A 24,545-nucleotide genomic window follows, 5' to 3' on the forward strand; every position below is an offset into this window, starting at 1 on the left:
TTCGATATGCGTTATTTTCTGTTATGTAGCGCTTGTTGATACAGGCAGTGTAAGAAGTGAAACTCAGCATTCTTAGATCATGAGAGATTTTGTCAGATTTTACTGTATAAATTTTTCGCACTTCAGTGTCCCTTTAGCGCAACTTCGTCGTACGATTTCACGTCGCCTTTTTGTTCCGCGTGCTACCGTTTCACCAGTTTCCACTCTTCCAATATGTGTTTTCTTCTTGCTTCCAATCGGGGCTTCTGTTTCTTTTCGGCAGTTCTCCTGTTTTTCATCCGCTTCCACAGTGAAGCGGAACAGACGACGTGATTGGGCTTTGTGTAAACGGTCGTCTGCTTATATTGTTCCAATAGGAACGGAAGCTTCTTTTTTTGTCTGCTGCTTTCGCCTCCTCTCTCGAGTGGTCTTCCTGTATTTGGCTTAGCTTGATTAACCTGCGTGCTTCAAGAATGTTCTCGCTTCGTCGGTACTTCTAGTAACGCCATGGCAGAATAGCCTGAAACGCTGCTTCCCGAAAGGATCGTGTTGTACGAGGGCAAATACCCGTAAGGCCCGTACGACCTGTACTAGACTTTGCCAACATCAGCCAACGCAGTGACCTCTGTCTCTCAATCGAAGATGACGCGCAAAAACGGATTATTTGTGCATGCGAGGTCCACAACATTAATTACGGCGCAAGACACGTAACTAATGCGAGAGGACGCAGACAGTATCCCACGTCAATGTTTGCGTATTTGTGCACTGATAAGACCATTGAGCGAAAGTAAATCTTGCCCGGTAGAGGGAGGTCTGACGCACGTCGGCACAGAGCCATTTATAGGGAGAGTTTGGCATTTCTTTGATCTTTTGCCGCCTCGTGGGTGGAGCCTATTTCGACGTCAGAGTCGTCGTTGCGCCGCCCAAAAAGCCTGAATCCAAGCAGAATCCGCTTATCAGCCATCTGGTGCGCGCCATATTGATGCTGTCCGTCAGCTTTGTTGTCGCAATGAATGCAATCTACAGGAATAACCGGCTTATGACCCACAGCCGCCTGTGATAAGGGGGGCTTTGTTGCCAAACTGAAAGAGTTCAAGGACGAAGGGCTTTCGAAGAACAATGTACGCACGTGTCTGGCCGCCTTGCATCGTAAACAACGACCAGCATCAATATGGCGTCGGCGACCGGCTTACAACGGGACAACAATAGAGCACGGCAAGGGAGGTGGCTTAGAAGTGACGTCGCATGACGCGCTTTCAGTTAGGCTCCTCCTAATGGCCAAACTCTCCCTATAAACGGCTCTGCGCCGGCATAGAGCGGTGTTGATCTTAAGCGCAATCCTAGTCGCTCAAGCTTCTTTTTGTGGTTAACGATCTCGGTGGATCAGTTAGTAACGTGGCCGCTTTCTGATACCAAGATTGCGGGTTGGAACCCTGGTGTGGACATCACGAACTTTGTGGCAAACGTTCCCTAGATACGGCTTCCACAACGAGGTTCTATGAGGGTAGGGCGACGTGTTGCGATAAGTTGTTATGGCGAGATATATGAGTGTACGTTAGCTGAATTTCGCGTTCATAGTCACAGTTGTCTCGGGACCTAAAACACCAAGTGACTCTAGACTGGTGGACTGAAAAACATATTTCCTTTCTTCGTTTTGCTCATTTACTTTTCGAGTTCTAAGAATGAAGAGAAATGACACCATGAAACTGTTGAATTCAATGATTTTTTAATACTATTGGAGGCAGTATTGGAACGCGGCGGGTTATTTTATAGAACCTACTATTTATCTGAGTTGGTACTAAATAGTTGACATTCTACTCCCTCACTGTGAAAATTGTGAACCGAAAGCAAGAAAGAACAAAAAGGATAGCTGTGGTCCTGTAGCGAAATAGAAACACGTGTGGAGAAGCGTTGACGTAGGAGCGACTTGAAGAAGTTGCTCCTACAATAACGCTTCTCCACATGATGCTGCTGCAGTGCAGGCAAAGCACGCTTTACAGAGCGGTATATATCTCTATTTTCTTTCTGAAAGGATAAGCAGTACGTGACGTGGATAAGTGACGTGCGCGTTCCGTTGTAATCTGTTTACGTTAAGTTACTCTGACACATGGATGTTCCTTATTTATTATTTCTAGTTACGCATAGACACGATTTCCAACGACTGTAGAATGTTTATATTACATAAGAATCTTACGTTCGCCTTTTGCACCATCAGCTTGGCGCACGATAGCGATTGTCGTTCTTACGCCAGAATCCTCAAATAGATCTCTGACTCGCTCCAAATAAATTATTTGTCATTTAGTCTCTTAATCGATGATAATATAAGCAAATGTGTGCTGAGAAATAAAAAGCTGTAACATTAGATTTTAGGATAGAAAGTTCTGAATTGTGATGAAGGGAGTCACTGAAAAAGTTAGCCAGCTGTAGGATTCGAACCCACATCTTCTGTACACCAATTGCCATCATTTTCATAATGTTCAGCTAGGTCGGTAATGAAATAATAAATTCTGATATTTAATGAAATAATGAGTTTTACCCATTTATGAGTTCTAATAATTTAATAGAAATAATTGATAAATTTTAGGAGAGTTGCGTAATAGTTATTTCTTCTCTCTTTACCTTTTCGATTTTCCTTTACTTTTGCGGGGTTTTTTTTAGATTTTTCGTTCATACTTTTGCTGTCCTTGATGTCTTTTTCATTTTAATCTGTTACTTTCCTTTCTTGTTCTCTTGTGAACGCCTGCCTTGGGGCAAGAACATGAGCGAGATAAGCGAAGAACAACGGAAGATCAAGAACACGGAGTTACACAGCATCAATGATTCTCTTCAAAACACGCTGCTTGAAGGCATTAACGGACGAACCCCCGGATGTAGTGGAAAGCTCTTCAAAGAAATATGGCAAAGGGTGAACAGTTGTGGATTTGTTGACTAATATTTTTTCCAACCAATCAATCAATCAATCTAAACGACCGTAAACAACCCTGAACACACATGTGCGGGCGGAAGAACCATCTTTCAGTACGTTCATATCTCCCTAGTTTCTGATCTCCATTTCAGAGCTACAGAAATCGTTCGAGGAGAAAAGCACTTGAGACAGGCCTCACCAAAGCCACGCGAGGTGTTTCAAATTATCTGGCCCTTGAGTATGTGTGGCACGGAGGGCATAGCAGGAACTAATCAACAGAAGACCTGCTTTCATCAATTAACCCAGAACCAATTTAATGATAGCCCCCCCGAGTGAAATTGGCGCCACAAGGTGGCATCCTGATGGATTAGGGAAGCGTGTCCCCAACCTGGTGCCCCGTATATGCTTTCCGGGGACAGCTTCCGAGATTGGGAAAGACGTGCATCAACTCTCGAAGGACGTGTGCTCCATGTGAAATGGGTATTTGAGCATCTGGATGGAAATTACTTGATGCGCATTAGATTGGATCTGGTAGGTTTAAGTTTGGGAACATTGATTTCCGGCGAAGTCTTGTGGGGCGCGTGGAAGTGGCGGCAGTTCGTCTAGGGAATACGATCTAAGCGACGGTATGGACTCGTCGGAGCTATGGAATGTTCATTGTCATCGAAATTCTGAATTTGAACAGGGAATTTAGGCGATATGTCTTACTAGGAGAAGGGGCTTCACCCGTGTTGAATGAAGGGAGATTACGCAGTGAAAACATCATCTCCGAGCAAGAGATCGCTCATAACAGCTATTCTCAAATCATCATCACGTGACCTGGGTGGAATGCCGTCTTTGTGTCGAGTATTCTACCGATACAATATGTAGGACATTGGAGCACCCTTAATGGGTAACGGAGAACCGATACTTCAACAAAACTCTGAGAACGCGTTACGCGCAGTGTACTTCAGTATCGCTTATCAAAGGCCGCCCAGCCAGAAAGAGGTCGAGCAAGTAGCGTCATCGTCCGGATCTGGTCGCTTTCTTTCCCGTCCGCGTTCGAAGTCCGAGCCCAACTGCTCCCCGACGTTCTGGTGTCCGTCGGAGGCCAAGCAGGTAGCAGACGACGGTGGAGGAGAGAGATCAGCGAAGGTGGCGCTGCTGCAGGCCTCTCTCCCACGTTGCGCGTGTGCCGCAGAAGCAGACTGTCGTCTGCTTCTCGATTGCACGCTGCAGTGGGGTGTATTTTATATTTACTTCATAGTCGTATTTAATAGAGGTTCGTATTCGTTAGGATGCACCTGAAACGGGTCTTCACGAAACCTGAACATTGTTTATCGCACGATATCTCCTCATGGAGGTGTATAAATTCACCGCAGCTGCACCTCCTCCTCTCGCGATGTCTCTGATTATCTTCCACGCAGCTCTTCCAACATCTCAATGCGTATCTGGGCGCTTCACTGACCGACTGCCTTCCCTCTCGTCCAATATATCGACAGTCGATCATCGATGAGCGTTCGATTAACCGCCCTGCCTGACCAGCCTCAATTTGTCACCACCCCCTCCCTTCTAGTCTTATCTGTCTGCTCACATTCCTGTAGTACGGCTTTCTCCATTTGTTACTTTTCCTGATCTTCGACGCTTCAGAGAGGCAGGAAGCAAGCGTACAACAAAACACAGCTTTCGAGACCAATTTGTAAGCTGAAGCCCTACTGGAAAAAGAAAGACACAAAGAGCGTACGTGACGTTCGTTTGCTAATGTACGAGTATGTTTCCACTCAGCGGTCCAGACAGGATAAATCTAAAGAGTGCTGAGAATAAAGGTTACCATATCCTACAACTACTGCTAGGAACAACACGCACCGAGAGGAGCCTCGAATTATTCACTCACTTATACACCATAAACAACCGAAATATGCATTTGATATGCGTTGATGAACTCTTCTCAAATAGACTGGTGTCGTCAGTTCATGTGATGGTGTCTCAAAGCCGAACAATAAAGTATAATGGAATCTATAATAAACTAATTAAATGAAATGCGATACGTATGCGCACGAAGATGCACAGAAATAAGTAAAGGACTAGGGGGACGCATTGGCATGTTGACGTGTATCATGTTCTACATACGAAGACGAAAACCTAAGGTCGCAAAAGTCAACTTAGGTAAACCTAGCGACCATTCCCGGGCACCTTTGCACGTGTGGGAAAACTGCGGTCGCGACCTACAACATCCTTGTCTGATCCCGTGCAATTAAAAAGGAGTTCTTTAGTTCACTTTGCGGGATTGGAGGAGCCGCGCAATCACACTGGGGATATGTCGTCACAAGTGAGCGACATATCCCTAATGGAAGGGATCTTCATTACCATAGTTCTTCAGTTGGATGAAAAGGGACTGCCGTTTGCGCTTTCATGAATCTGAATAGAGGATCGAAGGAGCTTTAGGTATACGCACAGTCCTTTTGCTTTGTCATGCTTCCTGACTTGCAAGAAGACACTCGGCTCTTGGATGGAATTTCTAATTTCTCTAGTCTTGGACCGTGCCAGAGTTACAGGTGCTCGAAAAAAAGAAAAAAAAAAAAAGAATATACAGAAAGTACTAAGGGTGTGCTTCGTATATACTAAATCTCTCTCTCTCTCTCTTTCTGGCGCACAAACACACGCTATTGTCCACAGTTGCGCTCGTATTTCAGGTAACATCTGGTACTGATATTAAGGTTCATTCTACGTTTTTCACACTGATATACTGGACCATTTTCTTTCGTAAGAAGCCGGCAAATCTTTAATAGCCTCCGAGGATAAAGTGCGCGCGAAAAAAGCGGGTCAGAGGTGCCGTTCGTCTCTTTTTCAAACATGTTCACAGAGCATTTCGAACCATTAACATGATTCATAACGGACTGCTGATGGCAGATCGAATAACGAAATTTTAGCGGCACTCGTAGTGTCAGTAAGTGATACGTGTTTCGTATATTTCAGAGGCATTGAAACAATCACTTTATTTACTGATTGCTACAGGAGACTTCAAATCAATGCAAACCGGTAACAGACTTGCAACTGCAGTTCCTCACTGAACGCATATTTAAGCAAGAAGCATGTATTTTCCCAAGGAAAATGTCCCGAAAGTAACAATGAGGCTACTTTGCTTCGAGTTTATCAGAGTATCGAAAGCGAGACAAACGAAGTCCAACATTCCACCAACAGAGCTAGGCATCCAAAGATCATGCCTTCTTCGACCATTTACATAAACCATTGCAGCTGACAACACTCCAACAAGAAGCATCAAACAACAACAACAACAACCTTATTGTGAGATGGAGAATGGGAAACTAAGAAGCGTCAGTCCGTCTCTGGTAATGGAAGGTGAGGTTATTAATGTCCTCAATCGCATCCCGGTCGTCCAGTGGGCTGCAGTCGCATCTTCTGCACAATGCAGTGGCAACATCTGTTCCTGGGGGATAGATATTCCTGGTGTCTTGTACTCATTGGGTTCAAACCGAAAGTTCCTTATGTGTGTCGGGTAAGGTAACAAAATGGCACAGAAGCTGTTGTGTCTTTCTGGGAAGGCGCCAAACATCACGTCGTTAAGATCGCAATTCTTTTGATGGGGTGCTTTATGCCAGAGTAGATAGGTTTGGACGTCATAATATGCCGTGGTGTTTATATCGGCTGATGGGAGATTATGCTTGTCCAAATAACCGTGTATTCACACGAAGCGACATCTTCACGGAATATTCTAGTGGAAGAAAAAACGAAAACACTGCTCACAGAGCCAGAGTTCCGTCCCGTGTCATGTTGAGCATTCACACGGTGCGGAATATTGGGAGTGGCGTACTGCGCATTTAGCAGACGACACTTAGCAGACGACACCGTCAGCGTGTTCTCCTGTCGTCTGCTACGGAATATCTTGTGGCTGCGTAGCAGGATATTCCCCAACGGTTAACAGTGTATGTGAAGACACAACGCTGAGCGCTCGCGCTATGACGCTTGTCGCATCTTCCGCTTCTGGGGGAATGTCGCTCGTGTGAATACACGGTAAGGGAAGGAAGAATGTTCGGTGGATGAGATGAAGCGGTTGAGTTTTTCGGTTTGCGAGGATTCGCTAAGAGGATAATCATGAATCTTGCAAGATATGGGAGGCATCTGTGTAGTGCTCACCGAAAACTGTATGGTACTACTAGATATAATGGAAGTACACGAAATAGTCTATCACTATAGTACTTGCGAAAATGTATTGACTACATGTACTGCGTATGACATTCCATGCGCGGGTAAACGAATAAATATTCGCACTCTTATTTATCCCACCGTCTTGAACAGCCTAAACTAACTTTCCCATTCAGTTCATCTGTGGTTTGTTTTTGTTCTCTGCTTTAAAAATAAACGTAAACGTGTGTTTGCAGTCTGTAAAAGCCTTTTCTGCGACTTCTGCACGATTAAACATACTATAGCCACGTGTACAAAAAAACAAAAACAAAATAGTGATGATGAAAACTAAAAAGGGACACGAGTTGTGCAGCATGTTGTGTTTGCTTGACGAGGCAGCAATCACAATTGGAACGGAAGTACGCTTCCTCCAAACACAAAAGGTGGCAGAGGAATTGCAAAAGCACCTACGAGCCGCTCGCTTTTGTCGTCAGTTCCCGCAAGAGTGCGCAACTATACAGAGAGGGGTGTAAACAACAATGGGTGAGAATCGCTGATTTAACATGACTGCTTGATATCACTTCTATTGCCATGGCTCACATTTAAGCCATTCGGGGCATTTATCTTCTTTCCATTTCGGATTTCTCGGGCACGGTTTTTGGCTGGTGTAAAAACTAAGCAGAGAACCAGAGCGGAGATCTCAGAACGTAGATGAACCCTGCAACGAACGTTGAAAAAATAGATAATATACAGAAAATAATACGGAAAATAGACAGACAGAAAACATACAGACGATTTGCGCACGGATTTCGAAAGCAAGTTTCTAGCACATTTCTACTGCTTCGGCTACTCTACCCCTGATGTGGTTTAGAAGCATGAGTAGGACACACGCCTACACACAGATACGTGGCGACGAGCGCTGTGCCACAGGACACGGATACTTTCGATCCGCATTGAGTCAATGCTCATCGAGCTCGATGCGGATCCGGCGCTGCTACATGGACACGTTCCAGTAGGATCGAACTCCGACCCTGCTTGACCCGATCCAGTTTGTTAAACGGTATTGAAATTCTCAAGACGGATTGAAGATCGTCATTGGCATCCTCGAACTCAGCGAATTTGTAGTAGTCAATAAAAACATTACACTAATTTCCAAATGCTCCTATACAAGCCCATGGAATTTTACTGTTACGGTTTCAGTCTAGGTATGACGTGCGACTGCGTTTGCTAATTTGTTTAATCTCGACCACTCTCGACACCGCGCCTCTCGTAAAGGCTTAGTAAACATCACAATGCGGAAGGGGATGCTGTTATTCGCGACTTTTTATAAACATATCTGTCAATCCCAGCGCTACTGCCTCGAAGCTGTTAGCGCCGCCTGTCGACAAGCCATCCTCTCAATGCGCATTGAGTTGGACCACGTAGCAAGATCGCGCACCGAACGCTCTTGGGAAGCTCGATGCGGATCGGATTCAATCCGCATTGAAAATGCCGTGTGACAGGGGCACTAAATAAAACTGCTAGCTGTACGCACACTGGAGCCGTGTATATTTTTTTACGTAACTTTTTTTATTTCTCGAACCTTTCGTGCCACCCTTGTGGCCAGATTGCACTCTGTTTTCCCGGTAGCACGTCACTAAACTTTTTTTTCCTGCCACCGACAGCGCTTCTTTCCTACTTCTCGTCTGCTTCCAGTGCGAAGCAGACAACGGGATTGAATTTTGCCTAGATGGACGTTTGGGCGTCTGTTGACATTGCTCCAAGGAGAGTCGGAAGCTTTCTTGGGTACTTTTTTGGGGGTCCTCTAGATTGCGCCTTCTGGATGTGGCATAGCTTGAGTAGTGTATATATAGCGAGAGACACACACGTGGAATTGACGCGGATACGTTGCGTGCCGTACTGAAAATGCTGTTTTTTAAAATGATTTTTTATGATTTTTTGTGTCATGTGCAGTAACTACTTTCTCGTCAAGTATACTTCTGCAGTATTTGCTACTCAATACTCTTAAATCTTTCTCCTTGCCTCGTTGTCTTTTGACCATGTTTTCAGTGTTATAACTTCCTCTCCTGCTTTTCATTTTCGCTTCTAATTCTGATATGAAATCATTTGAGTTTCGTTTAATTTTATGTTATTTTAATCGAAATAAGCTTCAAACATACCCACAGCAACTGAGACTCCAGGGAAAATCTGTAAATAAGGGAATCCTTCTTGCGGTGCTACGTTCTGACCAAACACTTGAAGCTTCCATTCGCCGAAAAGGTATATCAGGGTCTTTCACCTTGAAGATACAGGGAACTTGGTGACCCGTAGAACGTAACACCGCCGCATTCCCAAGTGACCAGTGTTCACCGTTTCTGTTATGGAAAGGGACCGCATGCAATCTCTCTAGCAGAGTCATCCACAGTAGGTTTTGATTCTTTCGCGCATTGGCACCGGAACACAGAAAGGAAGGAAGACAAAAATGACTACAAGCTTGGCAACTTGTAGGTGCAGTGCAAGCTCTATATGACGAAGAATGAGCAACTGCGACTCCTACCCACGACCTACTAGATTATAACGGCCATGACATAGGCACGCCTTCCCAGCGCCGCATTTGGAAGCTAGCGGTGGCGCTACTCATCGGCCCGTGTATTGCTTTCTGCAATACTTTGTACTTCAGCTTACCTTAGTATTTTTGCACAAGCGATGGGCGTCCCACGGGAGATGCTTCTTTCTAAAGTTGATTATCATCATGCTACGCGTTTTCATAGAGCTGTTGCTGTCGTCTGCTACGGTTGTCGTACGTCCGCTTCTGCGCGTTCACAATTCAAATTTCTATTGTCCAATCATGATGTAGATCTCGCGGGCCGATGAGTAGCGCCCCTAGCGGATCGTGCGGACGGGCTCCTCATAGGTGTTGCCGATTATGACATGGTCGTTATAATCTAGTAAGTCGTGCTCCTACCACGAGTAAATTGATAGACGACCGACGTTCGAGTGTCTTGAACGTTTCTTGATCGCCTTTGGAGTATTATACTCCAATTATTTTCATTTGCAAGTACTGTTTGTGCCGTATATTAGTTATATTTGCCTTCCGTATTTAGTATCGTGTTTTAAATCCGCGTCCTATAAGCATCTTCTACGTGTCTGGGTACACGTTGCTACGGCTGTGGAGGAGGAGGAGGAGGAGGAGGAGGAAGGGGAGAGGGATGCTCCCCCTGGGCGTCGTAAAGGGACGACTGTTTAATGATGACAGCCTTACGAGGTCCAGAATTAAAAAATCTTCCTGAGTAAACCGATTTCCAGAGCTAACGTATCCCCTGGGAGGCATCAGGAACGCTGTGCCTTTTAATTCTGAGATGAAGTCGCCTTGCAGGTCCCTTCATCGGGATAGCAGGCTTTGGGTACTCAAAGAAAGGGAATGTGATATCGCTACTTCTAGCTCCAACACTGAACCAAGCATAAGAAAGCAATAACGAGACCCTAGAAGAGGTAGGAAAATAAGACAAAGTTAATTCAAGGACGTGTATAATAACCACCGGTGAGCAAACGCGTATCTGTTAAGGAAACTTGATACCAGGTCGAACAGGGTAACTAATATTTGTTAAAGTAACACCGAGGACAATTAAACAAAAGCGTATTCCGCCTTCCTCCGTTAATTATCTTTATCTCCATCATTTATTATCGCAACTTGCTCTATGGTCCTTTTGCAGACGTTGCTGCCCAAAGGAACCGTGTTCCTTTAAAACGCGAAGCACGAAACCGAAAGGACAAACAAAACAAGCTTCTACAACAAGAGATTACACAGACTCCAAATTGTTCGGCACAAGGTAAGCTCCTTCTAATCCACGTGGAAACGATATATTCCGAAGGAAGAGCATTGTTTCACTCTTTGTTTCCTACTTATCTGCCGCTGTATATTACCCGAAAATTCAAGCATTTCGTAATATACGTCAATGACGAGGGAATTCCCCCTTTTTCCCACCCGTAATCCTGGCATGCCATGGTCCGATGCCCTTCCTAACTTTCACCGCTTCAAGGGTTGCGTTCGATAGAAATAGATACTCTCTTCCAGTGTTGCGAGCATTTCTTTCTACTCCCGCTTCTTTTGCTTTTGTCGTGGAGTTCAAGCGTTAAAATTGGGGTCGTGCTTCGCGTCCTCAAATGCGCTGAGACTGTACTGTTTTCTGTGATTTCGCTGAAGAGGGTATTTTCTGTTGTCGAGCCCAACGATAGTGTCTGTACTTCTTCTTGCTGTAGCATGCGGAGAATGCGGTTTATCTAGTGTATAGGAAAGGCGATATGGCTTGGAAGGTAGAGGTTGAGCTCTCGAAAAACATAGTTGAAACATGGAGAACGGAGTTGGGCAAGTTCTTCATAGTTGTAATTGAAATAACCGAAGTTTTTTTTTTTTTTTTGTATATATTACGTTGTCCGGTAAACTGTAATGTTCCCGCCCTAGAAAAGGCTGTAACAGCGTCTTTACTGGATCTATTACCGATAATTTCGTCAGCAATGCAGAAGGTGATCACAGGTCCTGGTGAAAGGTATTCACACCCGCTACTGAACGGAGAGTTCATTCCCCTTTAAGTATACTCATCTGCTTCACACGGTAACTATGAGGCAGGACGAATTTCCACCTGAATGAGACGCTAGTATTGCTTTCATTAAATCCTTCCTCCTTTCACGGTTCACTGATGACCCGAACGGCCTCTTACGAACTTCTCACTGCCTTGAGAGGCTAATAGGAAATGGCATCATTACCTCCGCGAAAGATACGTCGGTCCGATGAAACTCCTTATAGGTCGCTCCAGTTATATCCTATCGTTTCTGTCTCAATTTCCTAAGTAGATTTGTGTGTCTCACATTTCCTAAGTAGATTAGTGGTCGAAACCATCGTAATTCGAAAAGAACCATAAATGCGTTGCGTTTTATGGCAACAGCATCGCTTGAGCCGCAAGCGAACAGTGATCGGACTGCCACAGCGAATAGGTGTGTCTAACTGGTATACGACAGTGGCGACGCGTACGTTGCCTGAACGTTCTATTCTCCCACTCGCTCTACATTATTTCTACGGCTGACGACTAAGTACTCCTACTGATAGGTCCCGCTTTCAGCGCTATTACTGTTAAGTTGCCACCGCCTGCCACCGCCTATGCTGTCTGAGGCTTTCCCTGGGTTTTCCGAATGTCGGCACAGTTCCCCCTGAGATCGGCCCAGGACGCAACTAACCCTCCCCCTGTCCCCCTCTCTCCTTCCTGCTGTCCTCTCTCCATCTGTCCACATCTGTACGCCTCTTATAAACACAGTTGCTTCGCGGCGATAACACGGAATAAATGTATAATATCTTGTACGTGTATCACGCTAAGGCCATTATGGGCCATCTTCTTCATGTTTTATTTTATTAAAACCTCTCGTTTTATTATCGAGCGCGGTAACGTGATTTACGACTCATTTATACATTTTACGAGTGTTACAAATTTGCTCCGTGTGATGATTACGCTGAAGTGATTTATTGACTTCTTATAGAAGAGGAAGATACTTTAATTAAAGCCCCGACGATACATTACCCGGGTTTAATGGAGTTCGCTCTTGACTTTTTCATTCGCTTTTCTGCTGATTATGACCTTGCAGTTTCGTAAAATTATTTCGTTGCGTTCTTTTTTCCTTTCTCTTAAAAATGTGTTTGCTGAGGACGTTTTTACAGTACTGATTTAAAAACCAGACGCGCGGCTAACATAGGAATATTCCGTTTAAGCGGAACTGTTCTTTGCAAGCGAAGCTGCTGTTCGGTTACAGAGCTCTGTAGCGCAGCCACTATACTTCGGTAATTACTTCAGTAGTTTTTAAGCTTTTCTCGCGACGTAAAGCAACGAATTAGCATAATCCGGTATATATATATATAGCAGAAGAAAAATAGCCGAAACTCTTTATATATAATATATTATATTTATATAATTATTACTAATTATTAATTATTATTATATAATATTATATATATATATATATATATATAAAGAGAGGGAAAAAGCTATTAAAAGTTGTCGCATCGTTCCATGAGTATCTGTTTTTCTACGTGCAGCCATAGAAGCCATCTTAACTGTAAGTTTGAATTTCAAACACATCTAGCGTCATTTTTCTTATTTTTTAATGGCTTTTTTCCTCTCTTTATAATTCACTCGCTTGCACTGTGGCATTGAGGTGTGCTCAGTCACCCTCCCAGGTGTATATCGCTCGCTGAGTGACCCCTGGTTTGCCAATCCCGAACGATGCGCAGCTACCCAGGGCCGACGAGCCGCAAACACGGCGAAACACGTGTCCTCTGGTGCTGTCGCATCGTTCCATGAGTATATATATATTACGTAAACTTGGGGCTGAGCACAGGTTTTTACTACTAAATATGGCAGGTACCTTACTAACTCATCGGGGCTTGGCATCGCACTTTCAACCCAATACAGCATCGCATCAGACGAAGCAAGCCCGATACTATACCTAGCATTCATCAAAAACACGTCCACAAAGGCTCACACTAAGGTATAGCAACTTTCCCGGCTCCTATCATATATACCCGATTAGACACTGAAGAACGATGGCTCGAGGAAGCAGTCCATTTCTAGGACGAGAGAAATGGCGTATCCCGATAAGAAAAGCTATTTTCCTTTCACTCTCCTTTAACCTCGCCTGCTGCTAACTCTACTCACTTTCTGAGAGTTGGTTCGAACTCTGTTTCTGACCCGTCCCCCAAGGGTTAGTTTAACTCTGGCACTCTGTTTCTCGCTATCGGGTTCCTCCAAGTGGAAACTCCGTCTTCCTGAACCTCGGAGAGAACCTGTCATCATCAGACTTCCGCCTCTCTACGACCCCCATGGGTGCACTTCCCACTGTCACGTTCTTCTCCCCCTCCCCCCTCTCCCATTTCGTATGTACCTCTTACATTCATTTCCTGAGACATTCAACACCTGAACCAGGTGGACCATTTGTTATTTTTTGGCGCTTTCAACTGCGAGATAAGGCAGGAAATCTAGGACTGTTCAAACCTCTCGATCACAAACATCTCGTGATGTTCGTGAGTCTAATACCTTTTGCCACACGGGCAGTCATTGAAACCAGTGGCCATTGAACACGTGCGCAGCGCCACCTATCGTGAAACGTTGTGGCAGACAGGTGGTAATGACAGGTGGCGCTCCACGCATGTTCAATGCAGTGCCGTGTATGCCAAAAGGGGTCTGGCCATTAGGAGGAGCCTAAAATAGAGGCTCGACCTGTCAATCAAACTTTGGCGCATTTCGTTGGTTACCGTTTTCCATGGGAGCTGCTATGACACCAAATTTTCTCCAAGATGGTGGATGGTGCTTGGAACGGCGAGGCGGTGATTTCGTGACAAAAAAAAAAAAACTTCACGGACTACTTTAATTTCATACTGCGAATATATATCCTCATGTACGCATCTGCAAAATCAGTTTCAACTTTCGCTCCGCCATCATTGTTTGCGCGGAAATGGGATGTTTCATCGCTAACGTTAGGCCTAGTTAAGACCGTGATACCAAGAAAATAGCAAGAAGGACGACCCTTATACGTAGGATTTTGTATTATATAATTGCATTCTACTTATACATACATCTTTGCTCGTTTTTGATTCGATCTACTTACATTACGTGATTTAAAACTTGATACCGGCAGTCGTCTGCTACGAAAAAGCGATTGTACCGCTCCCCTGCCCCATCACTTCTGCCAGCAACCATTTCTGCAATTCTGAGCCTTCCCAGCGTGCCTCCCTCCATGCAGATGGCGCTGATGAAAGTGGGCGCAAAATCCGTCGTTTTGGTCTGTCACCAGTGATACCCGTTTCAATCCCAATCAATCGAGTTTCCCCAAAATGGCGGCACCCAGTAAATAAGGGTGGCACCCAGTACTGGATGGATGTAACAATAGACAACCCTATCATTCGCGGCAATGGTTGGCGCACAGCGTGCTATGCGGTGAAGTTCCGTTTTTAGAGAGTGTACACGATCAAAACCATGAAGCAATATCTTCACTGACTGCGAACTGTGTGCAGTATTTCGCAAATGAGGAAGTGCGATCGGACGGACACCCTGTGGCACAAAACGGAGCTGAAATAAACGGCGCGTTTGTTTCCCTTTGCTCAGAATTCTCGCACGGGCGCGCTGTTAAGCAAGCACTAACAAAACAACGGCCTCGCGATTCAGCAGGACTATTCTCACGTTTTATTTTTGTCTTTTGTGTTTCTTTTTTTTTTTTTTTCGCTCCGCGGTTTTAGTTTCTCGCTTGCGCTCTGGCGAATGGCAAAAATGAAAGAGAGCTGGGGATCGTTCTTAGCACCCTTTTAGTTTCCCGAATGCAAATGAGTTGTAATTAACGGGAAACGACCGCGCGTTAACTACGCAAAAACGCATCTAGCAGAAAGGGAACGTCTGGGGATGCAGGGGCTTTCGGTAACAACTTTAGAATACAATTATCGACGCTGTTTGTACTGCGTTACTTTTCTGCGTTGTAAGTTGTCGGAGCTTGAGAGGGTGTGGGGAGAATATAGAAAGAAGAAAGGATGCGTTTCTGTGATGTTAATAGCGGACGTGATTTCGCGTGCGATTGTAATGAAATAAAAACGCAAATGCGACTGGGAATAACTGCCATAAAAGCTTGTTTTTCTTCGCGGCTGGCAAAGCTTTCCCGATGTCTATCTTTTTGTGTACACGGAAGCGGAAACAGAATGGGAAGAATGCGAGCGTAAACGGAAGCGAAAGTATTTTTATACTGTGCCAACAAAAAGTAGAAACAGATTTGCATCGACTCTGTAGATTTTAATCTCGTATATACCACCGTGCTTTATCTTCAACAGTTAATGGTACTATTCGCTGCTGTTCCGCACGCTGTAGTGGTTAGGGAGCCCGAAGTGCTTGTGCGCCATAAAAGCTCATGACGGACAGAAAGTGCAACGTATTTAACGTGCATTTCGGAGAATGCACGAAACAACTTTTTCGTTGTTTTTTGTGTCGTTGTTTTTGTGGTTATCCTCGTAAGATATCCCAAGCACCACAATGTACAGAAAGTCGAGTGCGATAGAGGTGGACGGGTAGGTGGAAGGCCTTGAACATGATCTTGCAACTAAAGAACATTGATAAGACACATACCGCCCACCCCTATTGCACTCCACTTTCAATACATTGTGCTGCTTTGGATACATCTAGAAGTGCATTAACTTGACAAGAGAGGAAAACGAGCCGAGGCGAGCTGAATCTAGGGGCACTCAGCAAGTGATTCACGAAAAAAGCCAATGGGTGCCAGCGCCAGGGGTTGAACATGGGCCCTTATGATCACCGGTCAAGGGTGCCACCTTTACACCTGCAGAACACACTTGCACGAACGTTGAAACTATTCCTCAGTGCTGCCCTTGGTAGCTTTGCCAGGGCTAAAAGAAAGAGAAGCGTCGAAGTCAGTATCGTGCGCTGAAAGCACTACCGAAGCAACCGAAGGCAGCACTGAGGAATAGCATCAACGTTCGTGCAAGCGGGCCCATTGGCATGGCCTCCTCGTGAACTGAGCAGGATGAAGTACGCTCCTCTCATTCACTCTCGCATGTTTTCTCACTCGCTCACACTCAGAAAGAGTGGAAAGGAATGCATGTCCTGCCAGTCCCGATTACTTGAGGCTTCCCAGTTCACGAGAAGGCCATGCCGATGTGGTGTAAACGTAGCATCCTTGACCAGGGAATCAAGAGAGTCCAAGTTCAACCCTTTCCGCTGGCACTCATTGGCATTTTCGTGAATTACTTGATGAACTTGTCGTTTTTTCCGAAACTTACAACCGCACTCTCAGAAGAAAGAGTGGAGCAGTTATACCTATTAGGAGGTAATATTTGTCGCATATGTTGTGCCTAAAAGGTTGCAAAGTTCTACCTGCTACCTCACTCTCTGCCACGAATGATAGAGTTACCACTTCTGATTCGGTGAGCGAGAGGGGCGTACGCCTTTTTGCAGCAATTTGCAGCCTTTTACGCCCTTTATCAGACGCTATGTTGATTTAAGTGGTAACTATAGAAGTTACCACCTTTTCGCACCCTATTTTCTTAGAGTGCAACAGGTTTGCTGCCGCTCACATATCTAGAAATTCGTTTTTACATACTGCTAATACGGACATTTTATTCTGGCGCGAAACGCACGTCGTCAAGTTAGATTTCGCTGCAGAGATATATCAGTACCCGTTCGCTGATTGCTCTGTAAAAGCAAACCCACCTGTATCCCAGAGCGAGATAATGGTTCAGCGGTCGTGCTCTGCTGCAGTGTGACGTTCGTGTTCTAAATCTGCAACTCTACAGTGCATGTGTGAGATTCCAGAAGTCATTATCGGGGATATAAAGTTCAGGATTCTCGCGAAATAATGCAACTCGATCCAGGGATCGATGTAGAAAGTTCTGGTATCTCGTTAGAGGTACATTTCAGGGTGATTCGTGGCTAGTTCGCTTATATAGTCTGCGGTGGAGTGGTTTCTTCGTTTCCTATGCATCACCACTTAGATCAAAAACCGTAGTTGGATCCCCTCTCTGTTCAAAAGAAGGGGGCATTGTTCCTTCCAGATCTTTGTGTTCCTTACACTTGCTGCTCTTTTGTTATTACCATTCCCATATAGTTATAAGCGAACCGGTTGCCCTGAATTTCCTAGTTTTTCCTCTCTGCGTCAGTTTCCATCCCGTCACTTGTTCCTATACCTTTACAGCAAATTAGTTTGGTGGTAGTACCAGACCGTTGTCCAGTTGTACGCGTCGCCGGACACGAAAACTTTCGCTACAGCAACATTAGAGTAGGAAGCCAGTTCCTTCAGTTATTATCGTTTAAGTAGGGAGTGACTTTTTCGGGTTAAACCCGATTCTGCAGGTTATTCCCACCCGAACTGACCTCCGACCAATTCGGGTTAAACCCGATTTTCCCCCGAATTCCGGTCACTATGAAATCCTCAAGTGACGTTTCCACTGAAGACGAACAAAGGTCGCCACATGCAACACATGTAAGAATGGTTCAGTTTCGTTCCCAGCAATACACCCATGTGTGTCAACACTGTCTATGTCTTCGGGGACTACCGCTGGAAGGTCACGATCTCGCAAAAAAAAAAAAAAAAAGAGAGAGAGAGGTATTAGGAAAGGACTTAATAGACAAGAGGAGAAACAAAAACACCCGATAACACCCGAAAGCACAATTATCGCCCGATTTCTTCCCGCACTACAGATTTAAAAATAGCGCCCGATTTTTACCCCCCGAATCTGAGAAAGGTATTTAACCCGCAAAAGTCACTCCCTACGTATAAGGGTAAACTACATGAAAATGAGTCTGGTTCAATTTTCCTTGCCTACCTTCCAACATTTTTTTCCTTCGGCGACGTGCTAAGATATGCGTTGGAGAAAGCGCGTACTAACGTGATGTGTGACACGTTAGTGATCCAACTGAAGTGGGTGACTTCCGCCCGGTTAAGTATTTTAGCATATATATTATATAACGGACAAGTTTCTAGAGAAGTTAGCCAGTTAGGTGCCATGCAGTTGTGTCTGGAAGTATGCCTTCCGGAAGTTTTTCGCACCTACACAAGTAACTTATTAGCGAAGTTTAAGCCGATCTCGTGTTTAGAAACGAGGTTGTTAGATTCAAAGGCGCGGTAGGGCCCCGACAAGCTAGTTCATGACTACAAAAGGACGGTGTCGTCTCTCCTTGTCTCGGGCGCCGTCCTCTTGGAGCGTGTTGGAGAGTACATTGTGAGCCGTCTGCTCCACTGGCTCGAGTAGCGTCGTCTGCTGTTAGAGGGTGCGTAGCCTGTGACACGAGTCTTCTTACACACTTAAGAAAAAAGGGTGTGAAAAGGTGATAACTTCTATAGTTGCCACCTCAGCATACACTCTTAAAAATGAACTTCACCGCATAGCACGCTCCTAGCCAACCATCATCTCGAATGATATCGTTATCTGCCCTGATTTGTTGAAAATGGGGGGCGTACGCCTTTTTTGTGACACTTATGCTGTACATAATTGTCACAAAAAAGGCGTACGCCTCCCGTTTTCAAAAAATCAGGTCAGATAATGATATCATTCGAGATTATGGTTGGCTACACTCTTAAAAATGAACTTCACCGCATAGCACGCTCCTAGCCAACCATTATCGCGAATGATATCGTTGTCTGTCCTGATTTGTTGAAAACGGGAGGCGTACGCCTTTTCTGTGAGAATTATGAACAGCATAAGTGTCACACAAAAGGTGTACGCCTCCCGTTTCCATCAAATCAGGGCAGATAACGATATCATTCGAGATGATGGTTGGCTAAGAGCGTGCTATGCGGTGAAGTTGATTTCTAAGAGTGTAGCGTCTGATAAAGGGTGTAAAAGAGTGGTAAAAGCAATTATCATATATCCAAATTACTAGAAGGCGTACGCCCCCCCTCGCTCACCGAATCAGAAGCGGTAACCCTATCATTCGTACGTAGCAGGTAGAACTTTGCAACCTTTTAGGCACACCATATGCGACAACTATTACCTCCTGAAAGGTGTAACTGCTCCACCTTTTTTTCTGAGAGTGTATGACGTCCGTTCTTTCCGGAATCTAGACGTGCTATGGTCTGCTCACCCTCTCACGTAACATGGCCACTCCGCTGACCGAAGGCCCTTCTCCCGGTTAAGATGGCAGAAGAAGTGACAGACACAGAGATAGATATCTTGCAGAAACTTTTTTTTTCTACAACACATTCGCGTCTGACAACAAATGCGGTGCAGCCACACCCCTAAACGCATCCCACAAGACAGCGCGCGTATATGCACACTCTTAAAAATGAACTTCACCGCATAGCACACTCCTAGCCAGCCATCATCTCGAATGATATCGTTATCTGCCCTGATTTGTTGAAAACGGTAGGCGTAGGCCCTTTCTGTGACAATTATGAACAGTATAAGTGTCACAAAAAAGGCGTACGCCTCCCGTTTTCAACAAATCAGGGCAGATAACGATATCATCCGAGATTATGGTTGGCTAGGAGCGTGCTATGCGGTGAAGTTCATTTTTAAGAGTGCACGACGAGAACGTTAAGCGTCCCAGCTTTTGTGGTTCCTGCTTCTGTCCTGCCTGCTCCTTCTGTTCGTTCCATTACCAAACGATATCCACGCTTCCTCTTGAAACCTAGTCGCCATATCCTTCCGGGTGCCTCATTACACAGTTTTTTTTTTCTTTCAAAAACCCGTTTCCTGCCCTGTCAAAATCCGCTCCCCCATCGGAGCATCTCGCGAGAGCTCCCTTTGTGTACCAACTGGTCTTTGTAACTGAAGGATTCGTTTTCTATTGGGAGAGAGCTTATTTCAGAGACTTCGCTGCTGTTACGGTATTCTTGCTTTGTTGATGTACAAGAGTATAACGATATCCGGTGTCGTAAGTCTCACGATTTTATAGCTGTGTCGGGGTTTCGCGCACCATGGGGCACAAAACTTTTCAAGATGCGTGGCGCCCTGCACGGTGATGTGTTCGATTTCAATGGGTAAGAAGGAGAAGTAACGTGACGTGGGATTATTTTATTCTCACTTCATTCAACATTACATGGGGCATTACACGGCGCGCAATTTGCAGTTGCATGTGAATATGCAGTTCACCTTATGTATGTGGCGGTCGAGAAAGAGGAGATACAGACTTCACCACATGGCCTGCTGAAGGGAAACCATCGCGCAGAATGACCGTTATCGCTCCTGCTCTGGAAAAAGCGTGGCGCAGACGTCTTTTTGTTGCAATTAACGTAATTCTGTGAGTGTTACGAAAAGGCGTACCCCTCGTGTCTTCAACACATCAGGTGCGAGAATTGGCTAGGAGAGCGTTATGCCGTGAAGTTCTGTGAAGGGCGTAGAGTGCATAGAGTACAGTACCAAGCAATGCGCTGGTGCGCGCGTCGTCAAACTGATGTATTCATGATGGTGTATGTATGTTCATTATTAGAATTCACTCGGTGAGTTCATCACACGTTTTGATCGCCCTCAGATTTGCAAATTTAGTCCAGCACCGCTACTGCTTCGTCGTTCATGATCTCAGTTGTCTCGCGACATTCGAATCCGAAAAATCCGCATTCCGACAGATCCGAATGGTTAATTTGCACAACGCGTTCTGCCTATATTTGACGGCGGACATGCTCCTTCAGATATTCCAGCTGTACTATAACTCAGTTTCTTGCGAGTTCTTTCTTCGAACCTGCACGGAGAAGTGAAGCGCGACTAAGACATCGCATTCCCTTTCGAGTACTTGGAATGTTTTCACGGAAAATTAAGTCCCATCCGGAGTGGTATTCCAGGAATGTTTCCAAACTTTGGTAGAAAAGAGACAGAAGGTGGAAGCTTTGTTTTCTTTAGGTTTGAGGCTTGGAGGCGTTTTCACAGGAGGAGAGTTTGGAGGTTTCTTGGGGCACTTCTTTAGAAGCACTTTCCTTGAAATCTACGAGAATTAATGGGTTTGAGTGGTCACTGAAAGCGGAAGTACTCGGAAAGAATGTTTTCCTGAAAGAAGTCTCCGAACATACGTCTAGAAGTGCGTGATCTTGTGGTTGTAACTGTCTTTTTTTTTTTTTTTTTGCATTTTTGTTCGTATTGACTTTTGGATGGATCAAAAACAGAGGCTTTTAGTGGTTTAGGTAGGCACACAGATGGGCGAACGTAAGTAAGTTAGATGTGTACTGGAAGTTGATATCGCTTATCCTTTTTGTAAAGCTACCTTGTCTTACGCTTGTCTGAGAGTCTTGGAGCTAAAAGCAGCTTGATAACGAGGAATGTTTGCAGATAAGCAAATTTGTCTGCTCGACTTATATGAACAGACACAACTAGACAAAAAGGAAATGCAATGCAAAAGTTCATTTCAAAAGGTCCTTTCAAAAGTTTCATGTACAGTACGTGCCGTCATTGCTCGACATGTTCCAGTCGATTAACGTAAATTAACATAAAACCTGAGATAACCATTAGGACAAAGTCAACATTTATCCATGACTAACACCCGATAGCGTTTTTTTTTTATCACTGTGCCAGTCATATCATTATACCATTGTTATTGATACCATTCTGTCCATTTCTTTGCTGTTTCCGTCTTCTATCCCAGTATGTATTTCTAATCTCGTCCCATCTTCTCCTGTTTCTCTTCCTTATCGTCTTGTCCATTACGAAAACGTTAATTCCGCGACCATGCACTTTATTATCGGGCCCAGGCAGCAACTTGCAAGTGACTGGCGAACATGGCGACTCATTTAAATTTTTTAACGAGTGTCCTTTCATATACTTTTTTTTTAGAACCTCATTATTCCGACCTCATTTACTATATCTGTGTTGGAGAGGAAGTTGTGACAGCTTAATTACCCTCCAACGATACATTACCTGGAACCAATTTTCCTTTATTTTTTATTTTTTTTAACGCTCGCATCTCTCTTCCTTTTATCCCCTCCGGTCGCGTTCTCCTTTTTATCACCCGGTAAGAACCGCTTTTTCTTCGCGTACTTGTATTGTTTCACTTAATATCTCCAATTACCCAATCTAGTACTGTAATAGACGTACAGATTTAATTTTGGGGCGCGTTAGCTGATACCTTTTTGTGTTCGTTTTCAGAAAAAATAATCCGCATACAGTGAGTATTTTTCGCTTACGTTATACACTCGCGCAACGTCCATGTACAGACCGGCGAAATACAAGCCAGCGAATTTCTATTTATAATGTCCCACTGAACATTAACTGAATTTCGTTGAATCCCTTCACATCCTGCGGAAACGTTGGAACATAAAGCAGATGCAAAACAAGGAGGGGGAGGGGGGGGAGGACAGGCGAACGTGCTCATGCAACTGGAGCGAGCAAACGCAGACCTCATGAATATTCTGGCTTTTAATTATGTTGCCGTTACGAAAGAGTTTTAAATAATCGCGCGGTTCACTTCTTCCAATGCGTGTTCTCGTTATTTGCCTTGGAAGGGGATGGGGGGGGAAGGGCTTTTTATTTGTTTTAAAGAAATTTCATTTCCTGTTCCAGCGTTTTTTTTTCGTTTTTTTTTTGCTATTGTAAGTACACCGTATATCTTTCCAGCAGAAGCTCTCCGTGCTATTCATGTCGGGTGTAATTACGGTAAAGGTTGCTCGTATGCGATTTCGTTATTCTGCTGCGATGAAGATTTTATTTTATTTTTTATGGCCTTTCAATCGATCGATATACAGGGTGTTTCGCCTAGCGAGTCACAAAAATATATTTGTCGGCCGAGTTAATTCTAAGTTAATGCAACAAGTCACGGGGGAGGGGAGGAGGGGAACCGTGACTCGCCCTTTCCTGTTTTCTCCTCGCTCTCACTACACTCTTAAAAATGAACTTCACCACATAGCACGCTCCTAGCCAACCATCATCCCGAATGACAACGTTCTCGCCCCTGATTTGTTGAAAACGGGAGGAGGAGCCTATTTTGTGCCGTGCATAATGGCACAAAATAGGCTCCTCCTCCCGTTTTCAACAAATCTAGGGCTAGAACGTTGTCATTCGGGATGATGGTTGGCTAGGAGCGTGCTATGTGGTGAAGTTCATTTTTAAGAGTGTAAAGGTAACCGTGGTGTTCGAAACGCGGCGCCTTTTGTCAGCAGAATCTCTCGTCTCGAAAGAAGAAATGTCGCTTTTGCTTTTATTTTCTTCAGCTATTAGTATTTTAGTAAGGAATGTATCTTGTGATGGAATAGAGTTCAGTACCACACTCTTAAAAATGAACTTCACACAGTAACAAAATTGTCACAAAAAAAGTCGTACGCCTCCCGTTTTCAACAAATCAGAGCAGATAACGATATCATTCGAGATTATGTTTGGCTAGGAGCGTGGTATGAGGTGAAGTTCATTTTTAAGAGTGCACATGCGCTTTCTCTTTCTGGCAAAAAGCGTTACCTTGAGTTGGCAAATTTTGGAGTTCAATTCCGAAGATTCAATTTCTCGCGGCTGAAAATTTATCAACCTGTTGATACGTCATGGCAAAAGTATACGCCGAAGATTGGCCCCGTCATTTTCGGGCAAGCAGATTTTTAAATATATTTTTGCGATACGTTAGGTGTGATGAGGTCATTAGGCGTACGGATGAACTAATCTAATCAAGCGCAATCTAATTTCGGATAAAATGTTATTGGAAATAACGTTTTGCGAGTCACCTGAATAAAAAAAAAAGGTGGCAGGAATTCTCACGATGACACATATACATAGGCATATAAGCCTGTCATAGCCACACACTCTTAAAAATGAACTTCAACGCATAGCACGCTCTTAGCCAACCATCATCTCGAATGATACCGTTATCTGCCCTGATTTATTGAAAACGAGAGGCGTACGCCTTTTTGTGACACTTATGCTGTTCATAATTGTCACAGAAAAGGCGTACGCCCCCCGTTTTCAACAAATCAGGGCAGATAACGATATCATTCGAGACGATGGTTGGCTAGGAACGTGCTATGCGGTGAAGTTCATTTTTAAGAGTGCAGTTGCTTCGCGCCACTAACGCGGAACTAAAAAAAAATAATAAGCCAATGTGAATCAGTGATTCAT

At 44.5% G+C, this 24,545-nt stretch overlaps 1 protein-coding gene across 1 annotated transcript in view; it reads left to right on the top strand.

Annotated features, from left to right (window-relative positions):
• LOC135390871 (uncharacterized) overlaps positions 1-24,545 on the top strand; it is a 510,967-nt gene that overhangs the window by 453,165 nt on the left and 33,257 nt on the right. Inside the window, exon 12 of the mRNA XM_064620821.1 lies at positions 10,699-10,815. Coding sequence (XP_064476891.1) covers positions 10,699-10,815 — 117 coding nt within the window. The remainder of the gene's footprint in view (positions 1-10,698; positions 10,816-24,545) is intronic.

The sequence above is a fragment of the Ornithodoros turicata genome, chromosome 4 (genome assembly GCF_037126465.1).
Source record: "Ornithodoros turicata isolate Travis chromosome 4, ASM3712646v1, whole genome shotgun sequence".
Lineage (NCBI taxonomy): Eukaryota > Metazoa > Arthropoda > Arachnida > Ixodida > Argasidae > Ornithodoros > Ornithodoros turicata.